The sequence below is a fragment of the Suncus etruscus genome, chromosome 17, assembly GCF_024139225.1.
Source record: "Suncus etruscus isolate mSunEtr1 chromosome 17, mSunEtr1.pri.cur, whole genome shotgun sequence".
In the NCBI taxonomy this organism is placed as follows: Eukaryota; Metazoa; Chordata; class Mammalia; order Eulipotyphla; family Soricidae; genus Suncus; species Suncus etruscus.
In genome coordinates, this window is record NC_064864.1 from 47,218,859 (window position 1) to 47,246,770 (window position 27,912).

A 27,912-nucleotide genomic window follows, 5' to 3' on the forward strand; every position below is an offset into this window, starting at 1 on the left:
CGTTTGCCTTGCAAGCAGCCGATCCAGGACCAAAGGTGGTTGGTTCGAATCCCGGTGTCCCATATGGTCCCCCGTGCCTGCCAGGAGCTATTTCTGAGCAGATAGCCAGGAGTAACCCCTGAGCAACGCCGGGTGTGGCCCAAAAACCAAAAACCAAAAAAAAATTACTTTCAGAATTAGTGTCATTATAAGGTATCAATAATCACTCTCTATATGCAAAAAATGAATAATAAAAATAACATTTACAGGCCCGGAGAGATAGCACAGCGGCGTTTGCCTTGCAAGCAGCCGATCCAGGACCAAAGGTGGTTGGTTCAAATCCCAGTGTCCCATATAGTCCCCCGTGCCTCCCAGGAGCTATTTCTAAGCAGACAGCCTGGAGTGACTCCTGAGCACTTCCGGGTGTGGCCCAAAAACCAAAAAAAAAAAAAAAAAAACAAAAAAAAACAACATTTTAAGATGGAAAATCATTTTTCAAAGAACACCCCTGCTGTACGAAATGTTGAAGAAGTCTTTGAGACTGAAGACTATGGAGACATATGATCATTCTGTTTAGAAGCAAGAAAAATATCTTCAGAAGTTTTGTTGCAATTAAAAAAACAAATAAATGGCTGGAGCAATAACATATTGGGTAGGACACATGCCAATGCATCCCATATGGTCCCCCAGGAATAATTCCTGAGTGTAGAGCCAGGAGTAACCCCTGAACATCATTTTGTGGCCCAAAAAAAACACACATATAAGTTAAAAATATAACATACAAAAGTAACCTCAAGTTTTGGTCTTAAGTCTTTAAAAGATAAGCTCTGTAGTTTAACCACTGGCTCAGAATCTTCAGCTCAAAAGCAACATTTTTTCCCCCAAAAGAATGACTGCCCAGGGAGCCAGAGTGATAGTACAGTGGATTAGGTGCTTGCCTTGTATGTGGATGACCTGGGTTCAACCCCAGATAACCTGTATGGTCCCTTGAGCACCACCAGGAATGATCCCTGAGTGTGGAGCTGGGAGTAACCCCTGAGCACTGCCAGGTGTGGCCCTGAAAAAAAAAAAAAAAAAGAGAATGACTGCCCAAATGGTATGTTTAGAGAGTAGTAGAACCCTAACTTGTAAGGGCCATGGCTTACTGAAGAAAAGAGCAACCAATTTGTTTCAAAAATTAGAAAGCAGTCAGTGCTAAATTATTTGAAATAATGGATTAAAAAGTCAATGTTGGGGCCAGAGTGATAGCACAGCAGTAGGGCGTTTGCCTTGCAGGTGGCTGACCCAGGGTGGACCTGGGTTTAATCCCGTGTCCCATATGGTCCCCTGAGCCAGGAGCACATAACCAGGAGTAAACTCTTGAGTGTCAACCAGGTATGGCCCAAAAAAAACAAAAATAAAATAAAATAAAATCAATGCTTTGAAAATTTCCCCTGAGCTATGAATATTTTTAATAGTGTCTAGTAAGTCAGATGCATTTCATCATTCCAAACAGCATTTTTGCTCTAAATCTTGGTGCTGTTAATTGTTGTCTTGTATAGCACAAAGTGGTAGCCATTACATGTTTTGTTAAAGTCTTTGGTGAGATGCAGTCCTGCAAGTCTCCTTATTTAGTTCTCTGCCTCATAATACTCTTCAAAACTTCAAGTAATTTTCAGAGGAGAAACCACAAGCCCATAATGAAGTACCAGGAGGCCATCCTGAAGAGAAACAGTATAGTTAAGTTACTCAGAATAAGTCCCAGCAATGAACAAGCCAAAGATGGTTTATTTTTCCTAATCTAACACTAACATGGTTTTTTTTCTTATTTAAAAGAATAAAAGGATTAAGATAAACTTGCTTACCCCTACCACTAAAGCTCCTATAAATGTGCCTTTTTTTTTAAATGATGAGAACAAAGATGCAAAGAAAGAGGACAAGGTAAAGTTACAGTGGAAGGACAATCATCCATAAACAGAATTCTCAGAAGTCCCCTTGCTGATGTCTTAACTTTGAACTTTCAGCCAAAGAACATTAAGAAAAATAAAACAGAACCCATGTAAAATTACTTTGTCCCTCAAGTCCCTAGATTGTAATACATAATATTTCTTAGCAGCACACAAAGCAATCTAAAGCTATAAAACTTATGTAACTCCTTAAACATTGAAGACATATAGTACTTTTTACATTTCCATAAATGTGCCTTTTTTAATAGCCCAGAAACGACCATAGTTATAAGCAAGTTACTGGATAAACAGTTCCCCAAAAGAAGCTAAAAGGGAAGAGGAGGAGGGGAAGAGTTTTTTGGAAGGTCAGGGAAAGGGACTCTCAAGCACTGTTCAAGGGGCCCAGGAGCCACTGCTGCCAGTGATTCTTGGCTAATAGGCTGAATGGTTGAATGCTGAGCCCTCACAATACTCCATCCTTACCATGATGAGAACCACCAGTGTTTGGAGACTTCCGGGACCAACTCCTGCTGTGCCTGGTGACTCCAGGCTACTCCCAGTTATGCGTCTAACGGGCTATACTCAACATAGCTGAGGGGGCCATGTGGTGCTGGGATGAACTTGTGGGAGGTGTGGCACATATAAGGTATAGAATATCTCCTGGTTTTATCTCCCTGGCACTCACTTATTCCTCTTTTTGATTTTGTTACAGGGGTCAGTCACTCCAGGTGGTGCTCAGAGACCTGTAGGGCTAGGAACCCAACCCTGAGCCAAAACAAGAAAGGAGGAGCCGGAGGGATAGCATAGCAGTTTGCCTTGCACGCAACCAACACAGGATGGACGGCGGTTCAAAATCCCGGCACCCCATATGGTTCCCCGAGCCTGCCAGGGGTGATTTCTGAGCACAGAGCCAGTAGTAACCCCTGAACTGAGCGCCGCCAGGTGTGACCCAAAAACCAAAACCAAAACAAAACAAAACAAAAACAAAACAAGAAAGAAAAGTACTTGGAGTCTGAGAGATAGCACGGAGGCAAGGCATTTGCCTTGCTTGCAGAAGGACGGTGGTTCAAGTCCCGGCATCCCTATGGTCCCCGGAGCCTACTAGGAGCGATTTCTGAACACAGAACCAGGAATAGCCCCTGAGCAAAGCCGGGTGTGACCCAAAAACCAAAAAAAAAAAAAAAAAAAGGGAAAGTACACTACCACTTGAACCACATCCTTGGCTCCTCACTAAAGGCCTCTAACTTTTGAAGAGTGAGTCAGAGGGTTTAGGTAACACCCAGCAGTGCCAATCATGACAGCTGGCAGCTGATAGTGTGACAGACACTATATGTGGTGTTGGGAATCAAACCAGGGTTGGCCACATTCAAGGCAAGTGTTTAACCCCTCTTCTAATCCTTTTTGTTTTGGGGCTACAACCAGCGGTATTCAGGAGTTACTCCTGGCTCTGTGCTCAGAAATCACTCCTGGTAGGCTTGGGGGACCATATGGGATGCCAGGAATCAAACCCAGATCAGTCTCAGGTTGGACATGTACAAGGGAAACACCCTCCCTGCTGTCCTATCGCTCTGGCCCAACCTCTCTTCTATTCCTTTGGTCCCTTCACAATGTGTCTCTAAAAAAATCTTGAAACACCTATTTAAGGGAGCCTAAAATACACTATATATTTTACTCCTTTCTTAAAGAATATTCAACACAATCAAACGTTAAAATAGTAACTCAAAACTGGAGAGATAACACAGTGGGTAGAGCATATATCTTTCAGTGGACCCAGAATCGATCTCCAGCATCCCATATGGTCCCCCAAGCCTGAGCACAGAGCCAGGTGTAACAACTGAGCACCACCAGGTGTGGCTAAAAATAAACAAACAAAAAGAGTAGTAACTCGGGGCCCAGAGAGATAGCACAGCGGCGTTTGCCTTGCAAGCAGCCGATCCAGGACCAAAGGTGGTTGGTTCGAATCCCGGTGTCCCATATGGTCCCCCGTGCTTGCCAGGAGCTATTTCTGAGCAGACTGCCAGGAGTAACCCCTGAGCACCGCCGGGTGTGGCCCAAAAACCAAAAAAAAAAAAAAAAAAAAAAAAAAAAGAGTAGTAACTCTATTGTGCTATGGTAATAGTGATGTCCTCACAGGTTTGTGGGTGACCTAACCCAAAAAAACTGACATCAAATATTCTTGAGTCTTTCTGTCTTGGCCAGGGCTCTGCTAACTGGAGTAAGTACCAGGGATCACCCAGGCAACCCCAGTGGTGACTTAGGCCTCCAATGTTGTACCTCAGGGGACCAGGAGGTGCAGAGATCTAACTGGGGTCAACTGCATGAAGAGCCTTTAATCCTCTATGCCTTTCCAACCCCAGGAACTTTTCTTCCTCACCAGACTAATAAAGTCAAACGCACCTGCATTGCCGCATCACCAATGGCACGTCGAATTTCCCTCAGAGTCTGAAACCGCTCTAGTAAATGGTCGCCACAAATGATGTCAACCTAGGAGAGTAAGTATGTCAGATGCCTTTCTTGCTTCAAAAAGCCCTCAGAAAAGCTTAGGGAAAACCAGGAAGCTGGAGCAAGAGGTCAGAAGGGAGCATGCTTGCCTTGCATGAAGGAAACCCAGGTTCAATCACTGGTACCCCACATGGTTTCTTGACCTACACCAAGGGCAGAACTAGAAGCACTGCCTTGGGAAAAAAATGTAAAAAAAGAGGGGCCAAAGTGGGCCAGAGCGGTGGCACAAGCAGTAAGGCATCTGCCTTGCACGTGCTAGCCTAGGTTGGACCACGGTCCAATCCCCCGGCGTCCGGTATGGTCCCCCAAGTCAAGAGCAATTTCTGAGCGCATAGCCAGGAGTAATCCCTGAGCATCACCAGGTATGGCCAAAATTCAAACAAACAAAAAACACAAAAGAGGGGTTGAAGTAATAGTACAGCTGATAAGATGTCTGTCTTGCACCTTGCACATGGCCTACTCAGGTTTAATCCTCGGCATCCTATATGAACCCCTGAGTGAGCACTACTGGGTGTAACTCAATCTCTTGCCCAAAAAGAAAGAAAAATGAAGACAACTCTTTCCACAGTAGACTTTGCTATCCTACTGCATACAAAGGGCTTTAGGAAAAAAGTTGGGGCCGGAGAGATAGCATGGAGGTAAGGCGTTTGTTGAAGGTTGGTAGTTCAAATCCTGGCATCCCATATGGTCCCCCACGCCTGCCAGGAGCAACTTTTGAGCATAGAGCCAGGAGTAATCCCTGAGCGCTGCAGGGTGTGACCCAAAAACCAAAAACCAAAAAAAAAAAAAAAAAAAAAAGGAAAAAAGGAAAAAAGTTAATCTAGGTTAACCGTGGGTGTTTGCTATTACTCTGGCCCCAAGGAAAATATATTTTGTCTGTTTATTTGTTTATGGGACATACCTCTTGAGGCTGAAGAGCTACTCCCTAGAAGTCTAATTTTTTTTTTTTTTTGTTTTCTTGTTTTGGGGCTACAACCAGTGGTGAGGAGGTTATTGTTGATTTTGAGTTGATTCATTTCTGGCAGGGGCACTGGGGGCCAATGGATGCTGGGGACAGAACCTGGGTAGGCAAGCTGTGCTATCTACCTGCTATGCTATTGATCAGACCCCCCCCCTCCCCGGGAAGTCCACTTTCTTTAGGAGCTATCAGGACACACTTGTCCATACTCAAGACTCACTACTTGCTGTTGTTACTATTGGAAGTACTAGGGACTATACAGGGTTCTAGGATCAAACAGGAGCTTGCTATGTGCAAAGCAAATATCTTAAACCCGTATCTCTCCTGCTGTCCAGAAAGCACATTTCAAAAATAAGCGTATGATAAAGTTAAAAACAGGGTATTACAAATGGCCAAAAGGTACATAAAAAATGCTCCACACATAATCATCAGGGAGATTCAAATCAAAACAACAATAAGGTACCATCTCACACCACAGAGATTGGCACACATCACAAAGAACAAGAATAACCAGTGCTGACGGGGATGTGGGGAGAAAGGAACTCTCATTCACTGCTGGTGGGAATGCCATCTAGTGCAGCCTTTATGGAAAACAATATGGAGATTCCTCAAAAAACTGGAAATTGAGCTCCCATTTGATCCAGCTATACCACTGCTTAGGGATATACCCTAAGAACACAAAAACACAATATTAAAACCCCTTCCTCACACCTATATTCATTGCAATGTTATTTATAATAGTCAGACTCTGGAAACAACCAAGATGTCCTTCAACAGATGCATGGCTAAAGAATGGTACGGGGCCGGAGAGATAGCAAAGCAGTAGGGCATTTGCCTTAAATGCAGAAGGATGGTGGTTAGCATCCCAGCATCCCATATGGTCCCCCAAGCCTGCTGGTGCAATTTCTGAGGGTATAGCCAGGAATAACCCCTGAGCGCTGCCGGGTGTGACCCAAACCAAAAAAAAAAAAAAAAAGAAAAAAGAAATGTGGTACATATACACAATGGAATATTATGCAGCCATCAGGAGAGATGAAGTCATGAAATTTTCCTACACGTGGATGTACATGGAATCTATTATGCTGAGTGAAATAAGTCAGAGGGAGACAGACACATAGAATAGTCTCACTCATCTATGGGTGTTTTTGGCCAGTGATGCTCAGGGTTTATTCCTAGCTATGCACTCAGAAATCACTCCTGGCTTGGGAGACCATATGGGACTCTGGGGGATAGATCCGCAGTCCGTCCTAGAGTAGTGTGCACAAGGCAAACACTTTAATGCTCAGTACCACTACTCAGGCCCTCCTCTATGGGTTTTAAGAAAAATAAAAGGGGCCGGAGAGATAGCATGGAGGTTGTCTTGCATGCAAAAGGACGGTGGTTCAAATCCCGGCATCCCATATGGTTCCCGAGCCTGTCAGGAATGATTTCTGAGCGTAGTCAGGAGTAATCCTGAAGTGCTGCTGGTTGTGACCCCAAAACAAAAACAAAAACAAAAAAAGAAAAAGACATTGAAATAATTCCCAGAAATGAGGGCTGGAAGGACCAGCTCAAGATATGAAGCTCGGGCCCGGAGAGATAGCACAGCAGCGTTTGCCTTGCAAGCAGCCGATCCAGGACCAAAGGTGGTTGGTTCGAATCCCGGTGTCCCATATGGTCCCCCGTGCCTGCCAGGAGCTATTTCTGAGCAGACAGCCAGGAGTAACCCCTGAGCACCGCCGGGTGTGGCCCAAAAACAAAAACAAAAACAAAAAAAAGATATGAAGCTCACCACAAAGAGTGGTGAGTGAAGTTAGAGAAATAACTATACTGATAACTATCTAACAATGTCAGTGAGTGAGGGATGTAGAAAGCCTGTCTTGAATACAGGCGGGGAGTAGGCGGGGTGGAGGAGGGAGATGGGGGCATTGGTGATGGAAAGGTTGCACTGGTGAAGGGGGGGTATTCTTTTTATGACTGAAACCCAACTACAATCATGTTTGTAATCACGGTGTTTTAAATAAAGGTATTATTAAAAATAATATGCTCAGAAATTGCTGCTGGCAGGCTCAGGGGACCATATGCAATGCCGGGATTTGAACCACCGACCTTCTGCATGCAAGGCAAACGCCTTACCTCTGTGCTATCTCTCCAGCCTGATATTAGAATAATTTACTTATTTACTGGGGAACCTCTCAAACAAGGTGTTCAGGGGCTTTTCTTGGCAATACTTCGCCAATAGGACTGACCATTTAATGCAAGGACCAAGGTGGTGCTTGGGTCCAGGAGAGCTTGGGGTACCAGCGCTATACCTGTACTGTTGAAGAGGACACAACATAGAATTCCAGGGATCAAGCTTGGAGCCCCTTACATGCAACGCTGTGCCCTAAACCCTGAGCTTTATACCTGGCTCCTCTACATCATCAAAGGAAATAAGGGGCTAAGCAGTTAATAAAGGTAGTTATAAGGGCAGTTAATAAGCACTTGCCTTGCATCACACTGCCCCTGCATCTAATTTCCAGCACCATATATAGGCCCCAGCACAACCAGGAATAGCCCCAAACACTGCTGGGTGTGGTTGTACTCCTTGTGCTCCCCCAATATCAAAGGAATATGTAAGTTAATTCTTTACAGCCAGGCAGCATAGTGGTGGAGCTTATGCCTTGCCTGAATGAGACCTTTAGTGATGGGGACCAATCCTCTGAGCCACATCTTCAGCTCTGACACTTCATTTTTCTAGCTATCCTGAGCAACCATGTTATATGTAAGCAATAAGAGCCAAGGAATACCATCAAATGAGAAGAGGGTATGACTTTTTTTGGTAGAAAGAGCTGAGCAAGAGGCTGGAGCAATAGCAAAGCGAGTAGTTCATTTGCCTTACATGTGGCTGACCTGAGTTCAATCCCTGGCATACCATACAGTCCCCCCAAGTCAGCCAGGAGTAATTCCTTTCAAGTATGGCACAAAACAAACAAAAAAAGAACTGAGCAAAGTCCCAAGAACTTTCTTCCACCAGAGCACTTCTCTCTTTCCCTTTCTCTACGCCTCTCATTTTTTTGGGCCATTCCCGGTAGTGATTAGGTCTCAAGGCTAAGTTGGTGCTAGGGTATAGCAGTGCTAGGGGTCACCAGGAATACATCAAACATTGCTGAAGGCAGTCATAGTATAGAATTCCAGGGATCAGGGGCCGGGCGGTGGCGCTAGAGGTAAGGTGCCTGCCTTGCCTGCGCTAGCCTAGGACGGACCGAGGTTCGATCCCCCGGCGTCCCATATGGTCCCCCAAGCCAGGAGCAACTTCTGAGCGCATAGCTAGGAGTAACCCCTGAGTGTCACCGGGTGTGGCCCAAAAACCAAAAAAAAAAAAGAATTCCAGGGATCAAATTTGGAATCTCTGGCCTTGTGCTCAGAGGTCACTTCCGGAAGGTACCATATTTGGTACCAGGGATTGAACTCGGGTCAGCCGTATGCAAGTGTCCTACCCACTGTACTATCCAGTCCTCCTCAGCCTTTCTTTGGCAGCAAACATGGTCATAAATGATACCAAAGGACAATAAATCAAATAGTATTAAAGTTGGGGTGGGAATCACTGTGTAGCAATATTCAATTTAGCATTTATAATGTCTACTAATATTTTTTTTTTTTTGGTTTTTGGGCCACACCCGTTTGACGCTCAGGGGTTACTCCTGGCTATGTGCTCAGAAATCGCCCCTGGCTTAGGGGGACCATATGGGACGCCGGGGGATCGAACCGAGGTCCTTCCTTGGCTAGCGCTTGCAAGGCAGACACCTTACCTCCAGCGCCACCTACCCGGCCCCCAATGTCTACTAATATTATAAAACTAAGGACACTGCTTAAAATTCTATTTTGGGGGCCCGGAGAGATAGCACAGCGGCGTTTGCCTTGCAAGCAGCCGATCCAGGACCAAAGGTGGTTGGTTTGAATCCCGGTGTCCCATATGGTCCCCTGTGCCTGCCAGGAGCTATTTCTGAGCAGACAGCCAGGAGTAACTCCTGAGCACCGCCAGGTGTGGCCCAAACCCCCCCCAAAAAAACCCAAAAAAAAACAAACAAAAAAAAATTCTATTTTGGATGGGGGGTGGCCCACAGGCTACATCTGATGGTGTTAAGGGGGTTACTCCTGGCTCTGCATTCAGGAATCACTCCTGGTGGTACTCAGAGGACCATATGTGGTGCTGGAACCAAATCTAGGTTGGCTGCATGCAAGGCAAGCATCTTTAGCTGCTGTACTATCTCTCTGTTCTGCCTCAATTCTAGGCAGAATGATACTGCAATGTACGGAAGGTAACTCCTGACAATATTACTATCCTTTATATTGATGCATTACCTGACAAGATGGATCAAGACCCATTTTTCTTCTGAGGAATTTTTCTACATGCCCAATTGTTGCTTCTCCTGAAACTCGGACAAACTTCTTTTCCAATGGCTACAAAAATTAAAGAAAAAAAAAAGGGTTGATTACATATTACAGATGCATAAAGCTTAAGACAATTTTTCTTTTTTTTTTTTTTTTTTTGGTTTTTGGGCCATACCCGGCGGTACTCAGGGGTTACTCCTGGCTGTCTGCTCAGAAATAGCTCCTGGCAGGCACGGGGGACCATATGGGACACCGGGATTCGAACCAACCACCTTTGGTCCTGGATCGGCCGCTTGCAAGGCAAACGCCATTGTGCTATCTCTCCGGGCCCAGCTTAAGACAATTTTATGGCAAATTTTAAGATAATTTAACATACTTTGCCTCATTTATTTTTGTTTTGGGGCCATACCAGGAAGCACCAGGATTACTCCCGGCTCTACACTCAGGAATCATTCCTGGCAGGCGTGGGGGACCATATGGGAGAGAGGGATCAAACCTGGATTGGCTGTGTGCAAGGCAAATGTCTTACTATCACTCTGGCCCCAAATCTAAAGAAAGCTTAGAATTAGGTTTATTGACTGAGGGGAAAAACCCGAGATAAAATGTTTTTAAAAAATACTTTATTTGGGGGCCAGAGAGATAGCATGGAGGTAATGCAGAAAGACGGTGGTTCGAATCCTGGCATCCCAGATGGTCCACTGTGCCTGCCAGGGGAGATTTCTGAGCATGGAGCCAGGAGTAACCCCTGAGCGCTGCAGGATGTGACCCAAAAACAACAACAAAAAACAAACAGGGCCCGGAGAGAGCACAGCGGTGTTTGCCTTGCAAGCAGCCGATCCAGGACCAAAGGTGGTTGGTTCGAATCCCGGTGTCCCATAGGGTCCCCCGTGCCTGCCAGGAGCTATTTCTGAGCAGACAGCCAGGAGTAACCCCTGAGCACCGCTGGGTGTGACCCAAAAACAAAACAAAAAAACAAACAAAAAACCCAAAACACTTTATTCTGGCAGGAGAGATAGCCTGGAGGTAGGGCGTTTGCCTTTCATGCAGGAGGACAATGATGGTTGGAACCCCAGCATCCCATATGGTCCCCCACCCCCACCCCGTGCCTGCCAGGGGCGATTTCTGAGCACAGAGCCAGGAGTAACCCAAGTGCTGCCAGGTGTGACCCAAAAACCAAAATAAAGGGGCCGGAGAGAGAGCATGAAGATAAGGCGTTTGCCTTTCATGCAGAAGGTCATCGGTTGGAATCCTGGTGTCCCTTATGGTCCCCCGTGCCTGCCAGGAGCAATTTCTGAGCCTGAAGCCAGGAGTAACCCCTGAGCACTGCAGGGTGTGACCCAAAAACAAAAACCAAAAAAAACCTTTATTCAAGGCTGGAGCGATAGTGTAGTGGGAGGGTGTTTGCCTTGCATGTGGCTGATCCAGGACGGACCTCGGTTTGATCCTTGGCATCCCATATGGTCCCCCAAGCCAGGAGCGATTTCTGAGCACATAGCCAGGAATAACCCGAGCATCACTGAGTGTAGCCAACGCCCCCCCCAACATCTCCCCAAAATACTTTAAAAATGGAAAAACATGTAAGGGCTATAAAAAGAGATCTTACTTAATTACAGTGTATGGTTCTTATCTGAATCTTGATTTAAACTATGAAGCAAACTAGAAAATGTATAGGCATTTTATTAGTAAATTCTATTAATTTTTAAAATGGTAGGATCATTATTACATGTATAAGTTGCTCTTTTTAGAAATAAAATTTACTGTTAAAATTACAGTCTGGTATTAGCTTCAAGGTGAAAGGGAGGACAAGTGGTAAAGAGAGATACAGAAAGAGACTGACCATGAGTTTGCAATTACTGCAGTTGAGTGACATGTACATGGCACCTCGTGCTATTTCTAGTGTCATATTAATTTTAAAAATGCACATAATAAAGGGATTTCTTTTTAATGTAAAAAATTGCATGTGACTGACCAGAGTTAGTCCCTGGGACCATTTATGGTCCCTTGAGCTGGCAGGAGTGACTCCTTAGCAAAGACCAGGAATAAACCCTGGGCTTTACCAGGTGTGTCCCCAGAATCAACACCCAAAAAACAAGGGGAACTTTTTTTCTTTTTTGTTTGTGGGCCACATCCAACAGTGCTCAGGGGTTACATCTATCTGTACTCAAGATGATATGGGATGCTGGAGACTGAACCCAGGTGGGATGCATGCAAGGAAAGTGCTCACTTTACTATCGTTCTGACCCTAAAGAAGGGAATCTTTGAGGAAACCTAGAACAGTATTATTTTTCTAGGAATAGCAGAAGCCGCTCAGATGTGTATGAAAAGGGCCCACGCAGGTTATTTGTTCCCTTTAACAATCTACTTTTTTTGTTTTGTTTTCTGGGGGCCACACTTGTTTGACGTTCAGGGGTTACTCCTGGCTATGCACTCAGAAATTGCCCCTGGCTTCGGGGGACCATATGGGATGCTGGAGGATCGAACCTCAGTCTGTCCTAGGCTAGTGCTTGCAAGGCAGACGCCTTACCTCTAGGGCCACCTCTCCGGTCCCTAATTGGTTTCTTGAGACATTTCTTGCTCTCCCTTATGGGCATAGCAGAGCTCTTGGTGTTGTGTTGGGGATCAAATCCTGCAAATTCCCATGGAAGGAGACCCCCAAATGCAAAGCAAATACTCTAGCCATCAAGCTAGTTATTAGCCCCAGCACAGGTAATTAATATACATGTAGTCCATAGCCTGGTTCTGCCGTTACAAGAGGCAAGACTTTGGGAGAGCTTTTGAATTTTTCTGAGTCTCCACTTGTATTTTTTTTTTTAGTTATTGCTTTTTCTTCCCATTAGATGGATAATGTGTCAATATTGTAACAAGGTTTAAGGGAGGCATACATCACACAATTGCGTGGACACCCAACCATCAGAGAACCCACAAAGGATCCGGATCTCCACAATCAGAGAAACTTCTTTAGTCACATACTATAGAAATGATCCCTGAAAGTATAGTCTTCGGATCTCCATTTGTAAGGAATTATGTTAACTGAACCAACCTCGTACATTTATCCTGAGGAAAGTGAATTATTCTATGTGCATAACCAACAAAAATCTCTGGCCCATAGAATGCATTTAGTTATTGCTGCAGCCTTGGCACCATTTTGCTTTTTATGTGAATGAACAGTTGTTCAGTTGATATAGTGAAACACTAATATCAACTAGACAATAATGACCAGGTTCTCACATTCTTTCAGAGAAAAGACTGCACAGCAGCCAGAGCAATAGCATAGTGGGCAAGATGATTGCCTTTCACTTGACCCACCTTGTTTTGATCCCCAGCATCCCGTTTGGTCCCCAAGCCTGCCAGGAGTACTATATTTTTCGTACCATAAGACTCACTTTTCCCCCCAAAAAGTGCTTCTTATTGGAGTAAATGCCACCTGGAGCTGAAGCTGCAGGGGAGGAGAGCATCTAAAAACTATGTGCGTCTTATAGAGAAAAATATAATTTCTGAATGCAGAGCCGGTTGTAACCCAAGTGCCACAGACTGTGTTCCCAAAACAAAAGACTGCACATATATATATATGCATATTATGAATATATACATAAAAGTATATTTTTTAACTTTCAGCCCCATCCCAAATATTCTAGCAAAAATGGGGGTGGTTGGGTTGGGTTTTCTCCAATTTTCTGCCAAAGACAGTGGATTTACTCCCCATTCAGGCTATTCCCAGCTTTCCCACACAGAGCAGAACAGAGCTAAAGCAGTATCCCTGGTGGGCCATACAACAGAACAGAGCCTTTATATGGACACCCAGGAAGGCATTTTCAGTGCGATAACTGATGAATGCTAATCTCCTACTGTTAAGGAGAAATAGTGGAACCTTCTTGGCAGTTCACTGGTAAGTCTTAGCAAAAGCAACACTGTCTTGCTATAACTCATCCCCACGCCCACACACAAAATGTATCTTCACCACACACACACAATTTACTATTCCTCACTATGCACACTTTTATTTTACAGGGCCAGGGATTGAATTGAGGATTTTATACATGTAAGGCAAGCGCTCTACCGATGAGCTACAACCTCAGACCTCTCACTTAATATATAGACAGAACTTTCTACTGAATTCAACTTCTTAACTGTTTACTGGTGCAGCTATTCTTTCTAGACTTAGTTCCTGGAACCCACAGAGAAAACATGAGGGATCCACCCCTGGCATGTGGATCAAGTAAGTTAGAGGACAGAGTAAGTCCATCAACTATGCTGTGAAAAAAGTTTTACTAGACCTGGAACTTTTCCTCCACAATCTCATGCCCCTTAAAAACTTCTTTGTGCCAGATAGGAGCTATACTACAGAGAAACCTCTAAGCAGTATCAGGTGTGACCCCCAAAAACAACAAACAAAAATGCTCTGTGCCGTCCATTGAAGGAGACAGTTCTCTTGGGGATGGGGGAGAAGAGACATGAAATTTTCCATACATGGATGTACATGAAATCTATTATGCTGAGTGAAATAAGTCAGAGGGAGAGAGATAGACACAGAATATCTCACTCATCTATGGGTTTTAAGAAAAATAAAAGGCATTTTTGCGATAATCTTCAGAGACAAAGAGAGGAGGGCTGGAAGTTCCAGCTCACGACATGAAGCTTGCCACAAAGAGTGTTGAGTGCAGTTAGAGAAATAACTACACTGAGAACTATCATAACAATGTAAATGAATGAGGGAAGACAAAAGCCTGTCTAGAGTACAGGCGGGGGTAGGTGGGGAGGAGGGAGATTTGGGAATTGGTGGTGGGAATGTTGCACCGATAAGGGGGGTGTTCTTTACATGACTGAAACCCAAATACAATCATATTTGTAATCAAAGTGGTTAACGATATTAAAAAAAAAAAAAAAAAGATTCACCAAGCTCTGCCAGGAGTAATCCGGAGCACAGAGCCAGTAGTAACCCCTGAGTACTGCCAGGTGTGGTTCCAAAACAAAACAAAAAAATGAGTGGGAGAAAAAGATAGGACATGATAAATCATACTGAAGATACAACATGTAAGCCCAATCTATACGAAACAATATAAATTATTCTGGTTTACAAATGCAAAAATGAAAATAAAAATAAAAGAGGGCCAGAGAAAGCAGTAGGGTATTTGCCTTGCAAGCAGCCAACCCAGGATAGACGATGGTTCAATTTCCCACATCCCATATGGTCTCCTGAGCCTGCCAGAGGCAATTTCTGTGTGCAGAGCCAGAAGTAACTCCTGAGCGCTGCCGGTGTGACACACAAAAAAAAAAAAACAAAACAAAACAAGCAAACAAACAAAAAAACCCAACCACCACCACCACCAAAAAATAAACCAAAAAAACAAGCGGAGAGATAGCACAGCAGTAGGGTGTTTGCCTTGCAAGTGGCTGACCCAGGACCAACGGTGGTTCAAATCCCAGCATCCCATGTGGTCCCCATGCCTGCCAGGAGCGATTTCTGAGCACAGAGTCAGGAGTAACTCCTGAGCACCGCTGGGTGTGGCCCAAAAACCGGAAAAAAAAAATAGAAAAGAAACAAAGAAACCAGAGCAATAGTACAGAGTAAGGCACTTGTCTTACAAATGGTCTACTGTAGTCCAATCTCTAGCACCCCATATGGTTCCCCAATCACCACCAGTAGTAATTCCTGAGTGCAGACCCAGGAGTAACCACTAAGTATCACTGGTTATAGCCTCAGAACAAAACAAAACAAAACAAAACAAAACAAAACAAAAAAAAAAGGAAAATATACAGAACTAGAACTATAGATATAATAATTAGTCATTTGAGTTTTATTTGGATCTTGCCTAAAAGTGTTAAGTCATCAATCTTTTGGAAAAATGAGAAACTTACAAGAAAATTACAAAAACAATACAAAGTTTTTGTCATACAATGAAGAGATAGCACAGGGGTGAAGGTACTGCCTTACATGTGGCCAATCCTGGAATCCTGGTTCAATTCCTGACATAACATGGTCCTGAGCACTTGTCAGGCATACGGCCTCTGAGTATAGATTTAGAAGCAGCCTCCACCTCCTCCCCCAAAAAAGTATGAGCCAGAAAGATAGTAGGGGGATTAAAATTAGTAGTAGGGGTCTTATATCCCACAGACCCCAGTTCAAAACCTGGGCACCACATATGGTTTACCAAACTCCCTCTATCCCACACATACATCTAAGAAAAAAGTGGGGCCAGAAAGATGGGATAGGGACTAAGACACTTGCCTGGCATGCAGACAAGCCAGGTTCAATCTCTCGCACTGCATATGGTTCCCCAAGTACTGCCAGTGATCTCTGAGCTTTTAAGAGTTAGGAGCAGCTCCGGAGCACAGGTAGGCCTATACTGTCCCCCTCCCCCTATCAATCACTTGCCAGGGATGTAGGTCAGAGATGGAGCACATTTCAAATGTATGAGGTTCTGGATTTGATGCCTGGCATCATATTAAAACTAAAAAAATCTTTCATATTATTTTTCTTAGGCCACTGTCCTGAATTACTAACAAAATCCTCAACTCTTTATAAACATGTCATAGAAGAACATGAATCAATTTATATTTCATATTTCAGTAACTCTCAGTTATTAAAAGCACAAATATATTAAAGATCATTTCTAAGTGACTGATAATTTGGCATATTTGTGTGCAACAGAATTTTCTTGTGATATGAATAAAAAATATAAAGTAAAATACCTTAAAATGTCCTGTGCCTTCATTAGCACTGAAAAATGAGAGCACAATTAATCAATAAAATACTTATAGTTTAATCATTTAACAAAAAAAGACAGGGATATAAGTATTTGAGGAACATTAATTTTACAAACGGCCCTAACCTTTTAGGAAACAAGCAAGCAGAATTCATTGTTATTTCTGCCACCTACTGGTAAGGTATAGCAGTTTTGTTGTTTGGAGAGGGAGCCATGCCTGGCAAAGCTCAGGGTTACTCCTGGCTCTGCACTCAGGGATCACCCCTGGCAGGCTCAGGGATACCAGGGATCAAACCCAGGTCTGCGGCATGCAAGGGAGTGCCCTACCTATTGTACTATTGTTCTAGTTTTGGAATGATTGTTTATTTGGTGTTTGGTTTTTGAACCACACCTGGGTTAATCCTGGAGGGCTCAGGAAACCATGTTGGGTTTCGAACCCTGGTTAGCCTCATGTAAGGCAAGTCACTTAACTGTTGTACTATTCCTTAGGCCTAAAGCCTTCATAAAGTAAAACCTTTTTACCAGGTCTTAATTTTTGTGTTTGGTTTTGGGCCACACTGACAATGCTCAGGGGTTACTCTTGGATCTGCACTCAACATTTACTCTTGGGGGCCGGAGAGATAGCATGGAGATAGGGCGTTTGCCTTGCATGCAGAAGGACAGTGGTTCGAATCCCGGCATCCCATATGGTCCCCCGAGTCTGCTAGGAGCGATTTCTGAGCCTAGTAGAGCCAAGAGTGACCCCTGAGCACCACCGGGTGTGACCCAAAAACCAAAAAATAAATAAAAAATAAAATAAGTAAGAATGACATAACAACTTTTAGGAAAGTAATTATGAACATCTAAGGGGGAATAAATAGAAGTCAGCTAAGAGGCGTCAGCTAAATTAACATGGTTTATTTTTTTGTGGCAGTGCTAGGGGAAGCTTGATTTATGTCTTAAAGTTTTTTTTTTGTATGTTTGTTTTTTGTTTTTTTTTTTGGGGGGGGGGCACACCCGGCGGTGCTCAGGGGTTACTCCTGGCTGTCTGCTCAGAAATAGCTCCTGGCAGGCATGGGGGACCATATGGGACACCGGGAATCGAACCAACCACCTTAGGTCCTGGATCGGCTGCTTGATTTATGTCTTAAATTTTTATTTTTGGGCCACACCCAGCTGTAGTTAGGGCTTAATCTTGGATTAAGATTAATTATTATTATTATTAATAATATCTTTGATCCCTATACTCAGGGATCACTCATGCTGGGTTTAGCCTATCATATGTGGTAGTGGGGACTAAGCCTGGGTCAGCCACATGAAAGTTGACCCTTTCCTAAGTCTTAAATATTTTGTTGCTTTATATTGGGAAACACCCAACAGTACTCAGGAGTTACTTCTGGCTTTACATGTAAGAATCAACCATGGTGGACTGAGCTGAGTGGCTCAGGAAACCAGGTGAGATCGTACTCGAATTGGTCAGATGCAAGGCAAGTGACCTATCTGTTGTACTATCACTCTGGCCCCTCCTAAATCTTAAATATCAATTTGATTTTAGGATGATTTCAAAACGGTTGAGACTTTATGATATAAAGTCTTTATTTTAAGATGACGATGTAGATGGTTAGGATACTCACCCAATAAACTCTAATAATAAAGACATATCAAGTTCAGGTGGAATACGAAACACTGATTCCAAGACTTTCTTAGATCTTCCTTTGCTTGAAGGAACTGGCTGTGGAATAGCTATTTGATAGCAAAACCCCCACAAAAAAAGTTAAGTTAGAATAAAACTTTTAGAGACTATGATAATATACTATTTAAAATTATAGAATGAGAAACAAGAGGCTGACTACAGGCTAGCCTGTGTTTAGCTCAAGGAGTAGGGGGATAGCAAGCGGTGTTTGCCTTGCAAGCAGCCGATCCAGAACCTAAGGTGGTTGGTTCGAATCCCGGTGTCCCATATGGTCCCCCATGCCTGCCAGGAGCTATTTCTGAGCAGACAGCCAGGAAGTAACCCCTGAGCACTGCCGGGTGTGGCCCAAAAACAAAACAAAACAAAACAAAACAAAAAAAGAGGATTGGGTGCTGAAAGAAGATAAAGTGATAGGCATGATACTTTTCACTAACAATATTGCAAATCTTAGTGTCTGTCTAAATGGAGGAAAAAAAAGGGAGAGGAAGAATGAGTGAAGAGGGAGAATAAGAAAGAGGAGAAAAAGAGAAAGAAAGAGAGAATGTGCTAGAGGCGCATAAGGAGAAAGGCAAGAGGGACATTGAGGATATAGGTGGCAAGAAGTGTGCACAGATGAAGGGTGTTGTACATTGTATGACTGAAAATCATGACAACTTTGTATCTATGAAAGAAAAACAAATGTATTATGAACAACCTTGTAACCATGGTGTTTAAATAAAGTAACCAAAGAGAATTGCAAAGCATAGAGCCAGAGAGATTGCAATTGTAAACACAGAGGGTATTTACCTTGCCAACCAGGGTTCAATCCCTGGCACCCCATATGGGTCCCCAAGCTTGCCAGGAATAATTTCTGAGCACAGAGCCAGGAGTATCGAGTGCCACCAGGTGTGGTCCCACTCAAAAAGAAATCACTCCCAACAGGGTCGGGGGATAAAACCTGGTAGGCCGCGTGCGAGGCAAATGTCTTCCCCGCTGTGCTATCATCACTCCAGCCCCAACCATGAATGATTTCTGAGCGCAGAGCCAGCAATAAGCCCTGAACGTAACCAGTGTGTCCCAAAAATAAAATAAAAGCATGACTATATATATGCCAGAGGCTCATGTCAGGCACTTTATATGTATCATCTCATTTAAATCTCATGTTATGGGGCCAGAGCGGTGGCGCAAGCAGTAGGGCAAACATACAAAAAAATCAGTCTAGAACCAAAGTCTATATTTTATTTCTTATAATTAAATTGGATTAGCTTTCTTTTTTTAAAATCATAAAATAGCTAGAACCGAAAAATACTCAAGGGGAGTAAATTCTTACTCAATTAGTATTCTTTGTGGGAGAGAGTTGGGGCACACCTGACAACACTCAGGAGTTACTCCTGGCTCTGTACTGTACTCAGAAATTACACCTGTAGGCGCTCAGAGGAGCATATGGGATGCAGAGAATCAAAGCCAGGTTGGCCATTTGCAAGGCAAATATCCTATACCCTCCTACTGTGCTATCACTCCAGCCCTCAATTAGTACTCTTTAATCTACAATACCAGTATGATATATAAATCCAAACTTACCAGGTTTAGGTACTTCTAGACCTCTTTCTTTATAGAAATCATGCATTTGTTTTTTTTCTCCTAAAAAATGATAAAACACAGACTAAATTACACTTAAAATGTAACTAGCCGAAGTAGTAGATAATGGGATCCCAATTATGTAATAAAAGAAACTTACTTTCCTCTAGATTGATCACTAATTTGTATACTATGTCTTGTAATTGTCGGTCCAACCTAATAAAAAAAAAAAAAGGAGGGAGGATACCTCAGAATTCAGGAAAATGAATCTTGGTATAGCGAATGATCCCTTTATAGAACAAAGTATCTCCTTTCTCAAAAATGCATTACCGCAAAAAAAAAAAAAATACTGCATTACCGCATATACTTGAGTATAAGCCGACCCGAGTATAAACTGACCCCCCTAATTTTACCCTAAAAACTGGGAAAACTTAGTGACTTGAATATAAGCCAAGGTGGAAAATTCAGCAGCCACTGGTAAATTTCAAAAATAAAAAATATATACCCAAAACAATTACAATAATTGAAGAATCAGTAGGTTAAATGTTTTTCAATGTTTATTGCTTAAAAAAAAAACCCTGTAAACTAGCAACAATAACTTTAAAACTTTAAAGTGCAGGAAACCGTTGCCTAACAGGTAATCAAGCTAAATCAAAAAGGTTAAAATCTTTCAAAACTGGATTGTTTCTCCTCATTATTTGTATGTCCAAATAGTTTCAGCTGTATCTGATGTGAGGATATCAGCATAGACATTGTCATCATCACTGCTGTCGGTCTCATACAAAGCGGAATATTGTGGTTCGTATACAGTTCAGCTCAGGCTCTTACCTCTTCAGCTCAGCTGCGACTTGTGGACTGAGCTGAAGCACCGTCCCCTTCAGAAGATGGCAGAAGACAACCGGAGACTTCGTGCTTTTGATTCAGTGCGTGCATGCACACACGAATCAAATAACCTGTATGACCCGAGTATAAGCCGAATTCGGGTTTTTCGGCACAAATTTTGTCCCGGAAAAACTTGGCTTATACGCAAGTATTTAAGTTTGCACTCAAGACTCCGAATATAGAATTCACCTAAGAACCCCAGTGTAACACTATGTATTCTTAATTATAAGTAATCACAGACTCTTGAGCAGTTTGACAAATTGCTCCATTTCTACTGGTTTTACTCCCTTATAATTATGAAGGTGAGCTTTTTCTCTGGTGCCAGAGAAATAGAATAGAGGGCACTTGCCTTGTCTTGCATGGATTGACCTGGATCAATCCCTGGCATCTCATAAGGTCCTCATAAGGAGTGATTCCAGTGGGCAGGGCCAGGAGAAACCCCTAAGCACCAGCAGGTGTGGCCCCCCCAAAAAAAAATTGGAAAAAAAAAAAAAGAAAGAAAGAAAAGAAAGAGCTATCTTTTTCATTTGTTTGTTTTTAGGCTACACCAGCCAAGGTGCTCCTGGCAGGGCTTGAGAAAAAGAGTTTTAACACAACCAAGTACAATCTCTGTATGACATGCAGGAGGCCTGGATTTGGCACTGCACTACCATTGAATGGCCTCAAAACAAAAACAAAAATGAGCTCAAGAGCAGAGATTATATTTTAAACTTCCAGTATCTGCAAATCACCTTTTATAAAGGTAGTAAAACCTCAGTATCTATTGAATGAAAACAATCCACTTTTTTGGCACTTTTTTCCCCTAAAGAAACTAAGCAAGAATTGCAGAACTAATTAATACCTGATTAAAATCTGATTAACATGACCTACTTCAGAGATAAATTTATATCTTCCATTTAGAAAATGAAACTTGGGGCCGGGCGGTGGCGCTGGAGGTAAGGTGCCTGCCTTGCCTGCGCTAGCCTAGGACGGACCGCGGTTCGATCCCCCGGCGTCCCATATGGTCCCCCAAGAAGCCAGGAGCAACTTCTGAGCACATAGCCAGGAGTAACCCCTGAGCGTCACAGGGTGTGGCCCAAAAACAAAAAAAAGAAAAAAAAAAAAGAAACTTGAGGGAAAAGTGATAGTATAGTAGGTAGGGTGATTGCAGCAGGCCCAGTTTAGATATTAACTGGAGGTCCCCCCAGGACCTACTAGAGTAATTCCTGAACACAGGAGTAACTCCAGAGCATCGCTGGGTGTGGCCCCAAAATAAACGAACATAAAGAAAAACAAAATTTTAGAGGAGAGATAGTACAGTTGATTAAGCTTGCCTTCCATGTGGCTAATCAGGGTTTGCTTCCCTGAAACACTATAGTGGGCAAAGTCTGCCAGGAGTGATTCCTGAGTTTAAAGCCAAGAGTAGGAGCCGGAGCAGTGGCGCCATTGGTAGTGTGTCTGCCTTGTATGCGCTAACCTAGGATGGACCTTGGTTCAATCCCCTGGTGTCCCATAAAGTCCCCCAAGTCAGGAGCAATTTCTGAACGCATAGCCAAGAGTAACCCCTGAGAGTCACCAGGTGTGGCCCAACCCCCCCCCCAATTAAATAAAAAATAAAGCCAGGAGTAAGCCCCAAACAAAGCCACACATTGACAGATAGACACAGACACACACAGACAGACAGACACACACACACACACACACACACACACACCCCAAAATAATAAAAAATAATAAAGTTCCATTCTAAGTTTTAGATAGGTTAAGAATAGATTCCCACCCTTCAACAGATGACTGGCTAAAGAAACTATGATATACCTACAAAATAGAATATTATACAGCCATCAAGAGAGATGAAGTCACGAAATTTTCCTATACATGGATGGACATAGAAACTATTATGCTGGGCCAGAGCAGTGGTGCTAGAGGTAAGGCATCTGCCTTGCAAGCGCTAACCTAGGACAGACCAAGTTTCAATCCCTGGGCGTACCATATGGTCCCCACAAACCAGGAGAGATTTCTGAGAGCATAGCCAGGAATAACCCCTGAGCATCAACTGGCATGGCCCAAAAAACAAACAAAAAGAAACTATTATGTTAAGTGAAATAAATCAGAGGGAGAATCAGAGGGGGAGAGAGATAAAGAATAGTTTCGCTCATCTACAGGTTTTAAAAAAAATAAAATACATTATTGTAATAATGTCTAAGACAATAGAAATGAGGGCTGGAAGAATTGGCTCAAAATATGAAGCTCACTACAAAGAGTGGTGAGTGCAGTTAGAGAAATAACTACACTAACAACTATCATGACAATGTTAATGAGTGAGAGAAGTAAAATCCCTGTTTCAAATACAAGCCAGGGGTGGGGGAGGTGGGAGATGGGGGGCATTGGTGGTGGGAATGTTACACTGATGAAAGGGGTGTTCTTTTTATGACTGGAACCCAATTATAATCATGCTTGTAATTATGGTGCTTAAATAAAGATATTATTTAAAAAATAAATTAAAAACAAAAGAAGAATTGGGGCCAGCGAGGTGGCGCTAGAGGTAAGGGTTCTGCCTTGCAAGCGCTAGCCAAGGAAGGACCAAGGTTCGATCCCCCGGCGTCCCATATGGTCCCCCCAAGCCAGGGGCGATTTCTGAGCATCAAACAGGTGTGGCCCGAAAAAAACAAACAAAAAAACCCCAACAACAACAACAACAACAAAAAGAAGAATTGATTCCCAAATACACAACTTCAAACTTTCAGGGAAAAAAACATGTATACTTAAAATACAGATGTTACTTTTATATCCTTCTTACCTTATGTTATAAAGAGGTTGTGTCTGATGTACTACTATGTTGCATTTTGGACATCTGTTGCTATAGTAAAAATGTCTTACAATGCAGCTTTTACAAACTGTTGGAAAAGAAAATGTTTAGATAGGATATCTGAGAGAGATTTACATAATGTTTGTGTTATTGCAGAAATGTGGGCAGTATGCTTACAGGTATGAAGACATTCTGTAATGGTGGTCGCGTCTATTAAGTACCCTTTGCAAATGGAACACAAGATGTAAGGGGTCAGCTCCGAGAGATTAATCAGACGCTGCAAATGAAATAGAAACAGTTTTAAAATACAATCTAAGAATTCTTTAAACTATCATTTCAAATCCCAATTATAACAAATTCTTTTTTTTTTTTTTTTTTTTTTGGTTTTTCGGGCCACACCCGTTTGATGCTCAGGGGTCACTCCTGGCTAAGAGCTCAGAAATCGCCCCTGGCTTGGGGGACCATATGGGACGCCGGGGGATTGAACCGCAGTTCTTCCTTGGCTAGCGCTTGCAAGGCAGACACCTTACCTCTAGCGCCACCTCGCCGGCCCCAACTATAACAAATTCTAACTTACTCTGCAACATAGAAATATAGTACCTTCAACGTTTTGAAAGTTACAAAAAAATAAATGTAAACTAAAGTTTCGAATAGTATCTTTTTTTATTAAATGACACTACCAGATGAGAAGTCTCTAAATTAACAAATCAACGAACTTTCCCAGAGTTGGTGTTTAAGCAACTACTACGGCCAGGCGATTTCCCTAGCTTTAAGTGTAGAATACTACGTTAAGAAAAAGAAGCTGGGCCCGAAGAGATAGCACAGCGGTGTTTGCCTTGCAAGCAGCCGATCCAGGACCAAAGGTGGTTGGTTCGAATCCCGGTGTCCCATATGGTCCCCCGTGCCTGCCAGGAGCTATTTCTGAGCAGACAGCCAGGAGTAACCCCTGAGCACTGCCGGGTGTGGCCCAAAAACCAAAAAAAAAAAGAAAAAAGAAAAAAAGAAAAAGAAGCTATGGGGGTTGCTTGAGGAGATAGTACATAGGGGTAGATATCTCTGACCTGATCTCCGGCACCTCAATGGGTACCCCCGAACCCCGCTAAAAGTGGTCCCTAGGCCGCAGAACCACATATAAATCCTGAGCACCGTCGGATGTGACGCCCAGAAAACACAGAAAAGGTAGGAAAAGGGGCCGGAGAGATAGCATGGAGGTAAGGCGTTTGTCTTGCGTGCAGAAGGACGGTGGTTCGAATCCCGGCATCCCAGATGGTCCCACGAGCCTGCCAGGAGCGATTTCTGAGCGTAGAACCAGGAGTAACCCCTGAGCGCAGCCGGGTGTGACCCAAAAAACAAAAAACAAAAACAAAAACAAAAAAAGGGGGGGGGGAGGTAGAACAGGTACTCTGGAGAAAGGAAGTAATAGCAAGAAAGTTCTAAGAAGGCCGGAGTTAGATAGCACGGCAGTAGGGCGTTTGCCTTGCAAGCAACCAAGTCGGGACCAAAGGTGGTTCAAATCCCGGCATCCCAGAGGGTTCCTCATGCCTGCCAGGAGCGATTTCTGAGTACAGAGCCAGGAATAATCCCTGAGCGCCGCCGGGTGTGGCCCCAAAACGAAACAAAACAAAAGGTAAGAAAAAAACAAAGCAATACAAAAATTGCTCTCCCTTTAGTCACCGACTGGGGAACAGCTGGACCCTAGAATTCATTCACACCTTCCTTTTCCACTGAGCTCCCTCCGCAAAGTCGGGGCACAAGGCACAGGACCCAGTCGGCGCCCCTGTGCTCAGCAATTATTTACATCAGAGCCAGTGAAGGTGGACCAGGAGCCAAGTGACGCTGAGGAAGTTCTCCAGACGGGTCGACAAGCAATCGGCCGGGCAGGGAAGGAGGGAGCATGTGCCCGGCCGGGCAGTGAGTGCCAGGGGGCGAGGGGCGACCCTGGAGGCGGCAGGGACGGGCAGGGAGCGAGACCCAGGCCCAGGCCCGGCCCGGCCCCGGCGTGGTTCCACTAGGTTCCCCCAGGGCGGCGCGAAAGCTACCTCCTCCTCGTCCTCCGACTCCGGCCGGCCTCCCTCCAGCCGCAGCGAGAAGTGGCTCATGTCTTCCTCCTCCTCCTCCTCCTCGTCCTCCAGCTCCTCGTCCTCCTCCAGCTCCTCGTCCTCGTACTCGAAGCGGCCCCGGAGGCGGCCCAGGCTGCGCTCGGGTTCCAGCTCGGGGGGCCGCGAGCCCGAGCAGCCGGGCGCCCCCGCCTCGGACGCGGCCGGCGGGGCGGCCTCCTCGCCCTCGGAGGGCGCAGGGGTGAGGGCGGGAGGGGAGACGGGAGGCAAAGGCGGCACGGCGGCTGCCGCCGCCTCCTCGGCCCCCTCCGAGCCCCCGTTGTCCGTGGCCATCGCCGACGCCTCCTCCATCCCCGGCGAGAGACCCGGCGTGGCGGAGAGACGCCGCTGGGCAGCGCGGGAGTTCGCCGGCCCGACCCTCGCGTCCGTCCACTGCGCAGGCGCCCGCATCTGCAAAGCCTGCCGGGAAATGTAGTTCTTTATCAACCGTCGATGGGGTCTCCAGGAGCTAACTAACTGTGACAATCACCGGGAGACAGAGGTGCTTGCTCACTTCAACAACGAGACCTCACTGTTTTCTTTCTTTCTTCTTTCTTTCTTTCTTCTTCCTTCCTTCCTTTCTCCTTCTTTCCTCCTTTCCTCCCTCCCTCCCTCCTTCCCTTCCTCCCTTCCTCCCTCCCCTTCCCTTCCCTCCCTCCCTCCCTCCCTCCCTCCCTCCCTCCCTCCCTCCCTCCCTCCCTCCCTCCCTCCCTCCCTCCCTCCCTTCCTTCCTTCCTTCCTTCCTTCCTTCCTTCCTTCCTTCCTTCCTTCCTTTCTTTCTTTCTTTCTTTTTATTTTTTTTTTGGTTTTTGGGCCACACCCGGCGGTGCTCAGGGTTACTCCTGGCTGTCTGCTCAGAAATAGCTCCTGGCAGGCACGGGGGACCATATGGGACACCGGGATTCGAACCAACCACCTTTGGTCCTGGTCCTGGATCGGCTGCTTGCAAGGCAAACGCCGCTGTGCTATCTCTAAGGGCCCTCTCCTGGCTGTTTTTAGGGGTCCATATGGGATAATGGGGATTAAACTCAGATCTACAGTATGCAAGGCAAGCACCTATCTCTTCAGACCCTGATTTATTTTAATATAATGCCCTTAATTTAATAAGATCTATCCATGTTGTTGCGTTTTTTTTCTTTTGTGTGTATGTGTTTGTTTTGTTTTTGTTTTGGGGCCACTCCCAGTGACTCTTAGAGGTTACTCCTGGCTATGTGCTCAGAAATTGCTCCTGGCTTGGAGGACCATATGGGACACCAGGGGAATCGAACCATGGTTCTTCCTAGGTTAGTGCATGCAAGGCAGATGCCCTACCGCTTGCACCACTGCTCTGGCCCCAAGTTCTTTTTTTCTTTTATGACTGGTAGTATTCCAGGAATATACAATTAGTATATACATATATATAATTTTTTTTATTTATAGGCTACATCCAGTGGCACTTAGGGATTACTCCTGGCTCTGTGCTTAGAAATTACACCTGACAGGCTTGGGGGACCATATGGGATTCCCAAGACTAAACCCAAATTAGTCACATGTAAGGCAAATCCCCTACCTGCTGTGCTATTGCTCTAGTCCCATATAAATACATACATACATATGTGTGTGTGTGTGTGTGTATATATATATATATGCATAAACCACCTCTTCTACTGGATACTTGTTTCCATATCTTTGTTAAAGTAAACATGCTTTGGTGGTGGGCACAGAGCAGCAGTACTGCATGTATAAAGTAACAATGTTGATTTTAGGGGGCCCGAGAGATAGCATGGAGGTAAGGCATTTGCCTTTCATGCAGAAGGATGGTGGTTTGAATCCCGGTATCCCATACAGTACCCTGTGCCTGCCAGGGGCGATTTCTGAACCTAGAGCCAGGAGTAACCCTTGAGCACTGCTGGGTGTGACCCAAAAACAAAAAACAATGTTGATTTTATTATTTATATATACTATATGTATCCTTAGGAAAATTGATTAGTTAGTAGGTCTAGTTGCCTTTTTCCCCCCCCTTTTTTTTTTGTTGTTGTTGTTCGGGCCACACCCATTTGATGCTCAGGGGTTACTCCTGGCTAAGTGCTCAGAAGTTGCCCCTGGCTTGGGGGGACCCTATGGGACGCGGGGGGGATCAAATGGCAGTCCTTCCTTGGCTAGCGCTTGCAAGCAGACACCTTACCTCTAGCGCCACCTTGCTGGCCCCTTTCCCCCTGTTTCAAGGGAACCTCAAACCATGATTGACCCTCAGATAGTCCCTGGGCATATAGGCTCAAAAATTTTTTTAATGTCAGTGATTGATGACTTTTCTGTGTATACCTGGTGCAATGGACTGTGCAGTCCTAACTTGTCAGAGTCTTTGTATAGATGACAAGACTGATTATTTACATTTCAGTAATCTTTTTGTTGAGATCTAGAATTTGGGCTGCTGTGGTAAACTGTACAGGCCATTCTTCCCTCTGACCCGCTCCTCCACCCCTCATTCCATAAAAGACAGATCATACAGTACAAAAA

At 44.4% G+C, this 27,912-nt stretch overlaps 1 protein-coding gene and 1 non-coding gene across 2 annotated transcripts; both read right to left on the bottom strand.

Moving 5' to 3' along the window:
• Window positions 1-1,422: 1,422 nt before the first annotated feature.
• On the bottom strand, window positions 1,423-25,728 carry PCGF6 (polycomb group ring finger 6). Its single transcript, XM_049764310.1, has 10 exons — window positions 25,360-25,728; window positions 23,498-23,597; window positions 23,312-23,408; window positions 19,811-19,866; window positions 19,654-19,713; window positions 18,035-18,143; window positions 16,408-16,435; window positions 9,688-9,786; window positions 4,302-4,388; window positions 1,423-1,679 (listed from the first exon to the last, which is right to left on the bottom strand). Exons 1-10 carry the CDS (start codon window positions 25,726-25,728, stop codon window positions 1,623-1,625), a joined length of 1,062 nt encoding a protein of 353 aa, XP_049620267.1. The 3' UTR covers window positions 1,423-1,622.
• On the bottom strand, window positions 12,549-12,647 carry LOC125995132 (small nucleolar RNA U13). Its single transcript, XR_007490726.1, has one exon. It is a non-coding gene; the product is annotated as a small nucleolar RNA U13 (small nucleolar RNA).
• Window positions 25,729-27,912: the final 2,184 nt, after the last annotated feature.

Excerpts from the sequence above, each read along its gene's own strand:
- PCGF6 (XM_049764310.1), bottom strand. The coding sequence starts at position 25,728 with ATGGAGGAGGCGTCGGCGATGGCCACGGACAACGGGGGCTCGGAGGGG. Across the intron at positions 23,598-25,359 it reads AGTCGGAGGACGAGGAGGAG|CGTCTGATTAATCTCTCGGA; the intron begins GTAGCTTTCGCG and ends TTTCATTTGCAG. Across the intron at positions 18,144-19,653 it reads TCTAGAAGTACCTAAACCTG|CTATTCCACAGCCAGTTCCT; the intron begins GTAAGTTTGGAT and ends GCTATCAAATAG.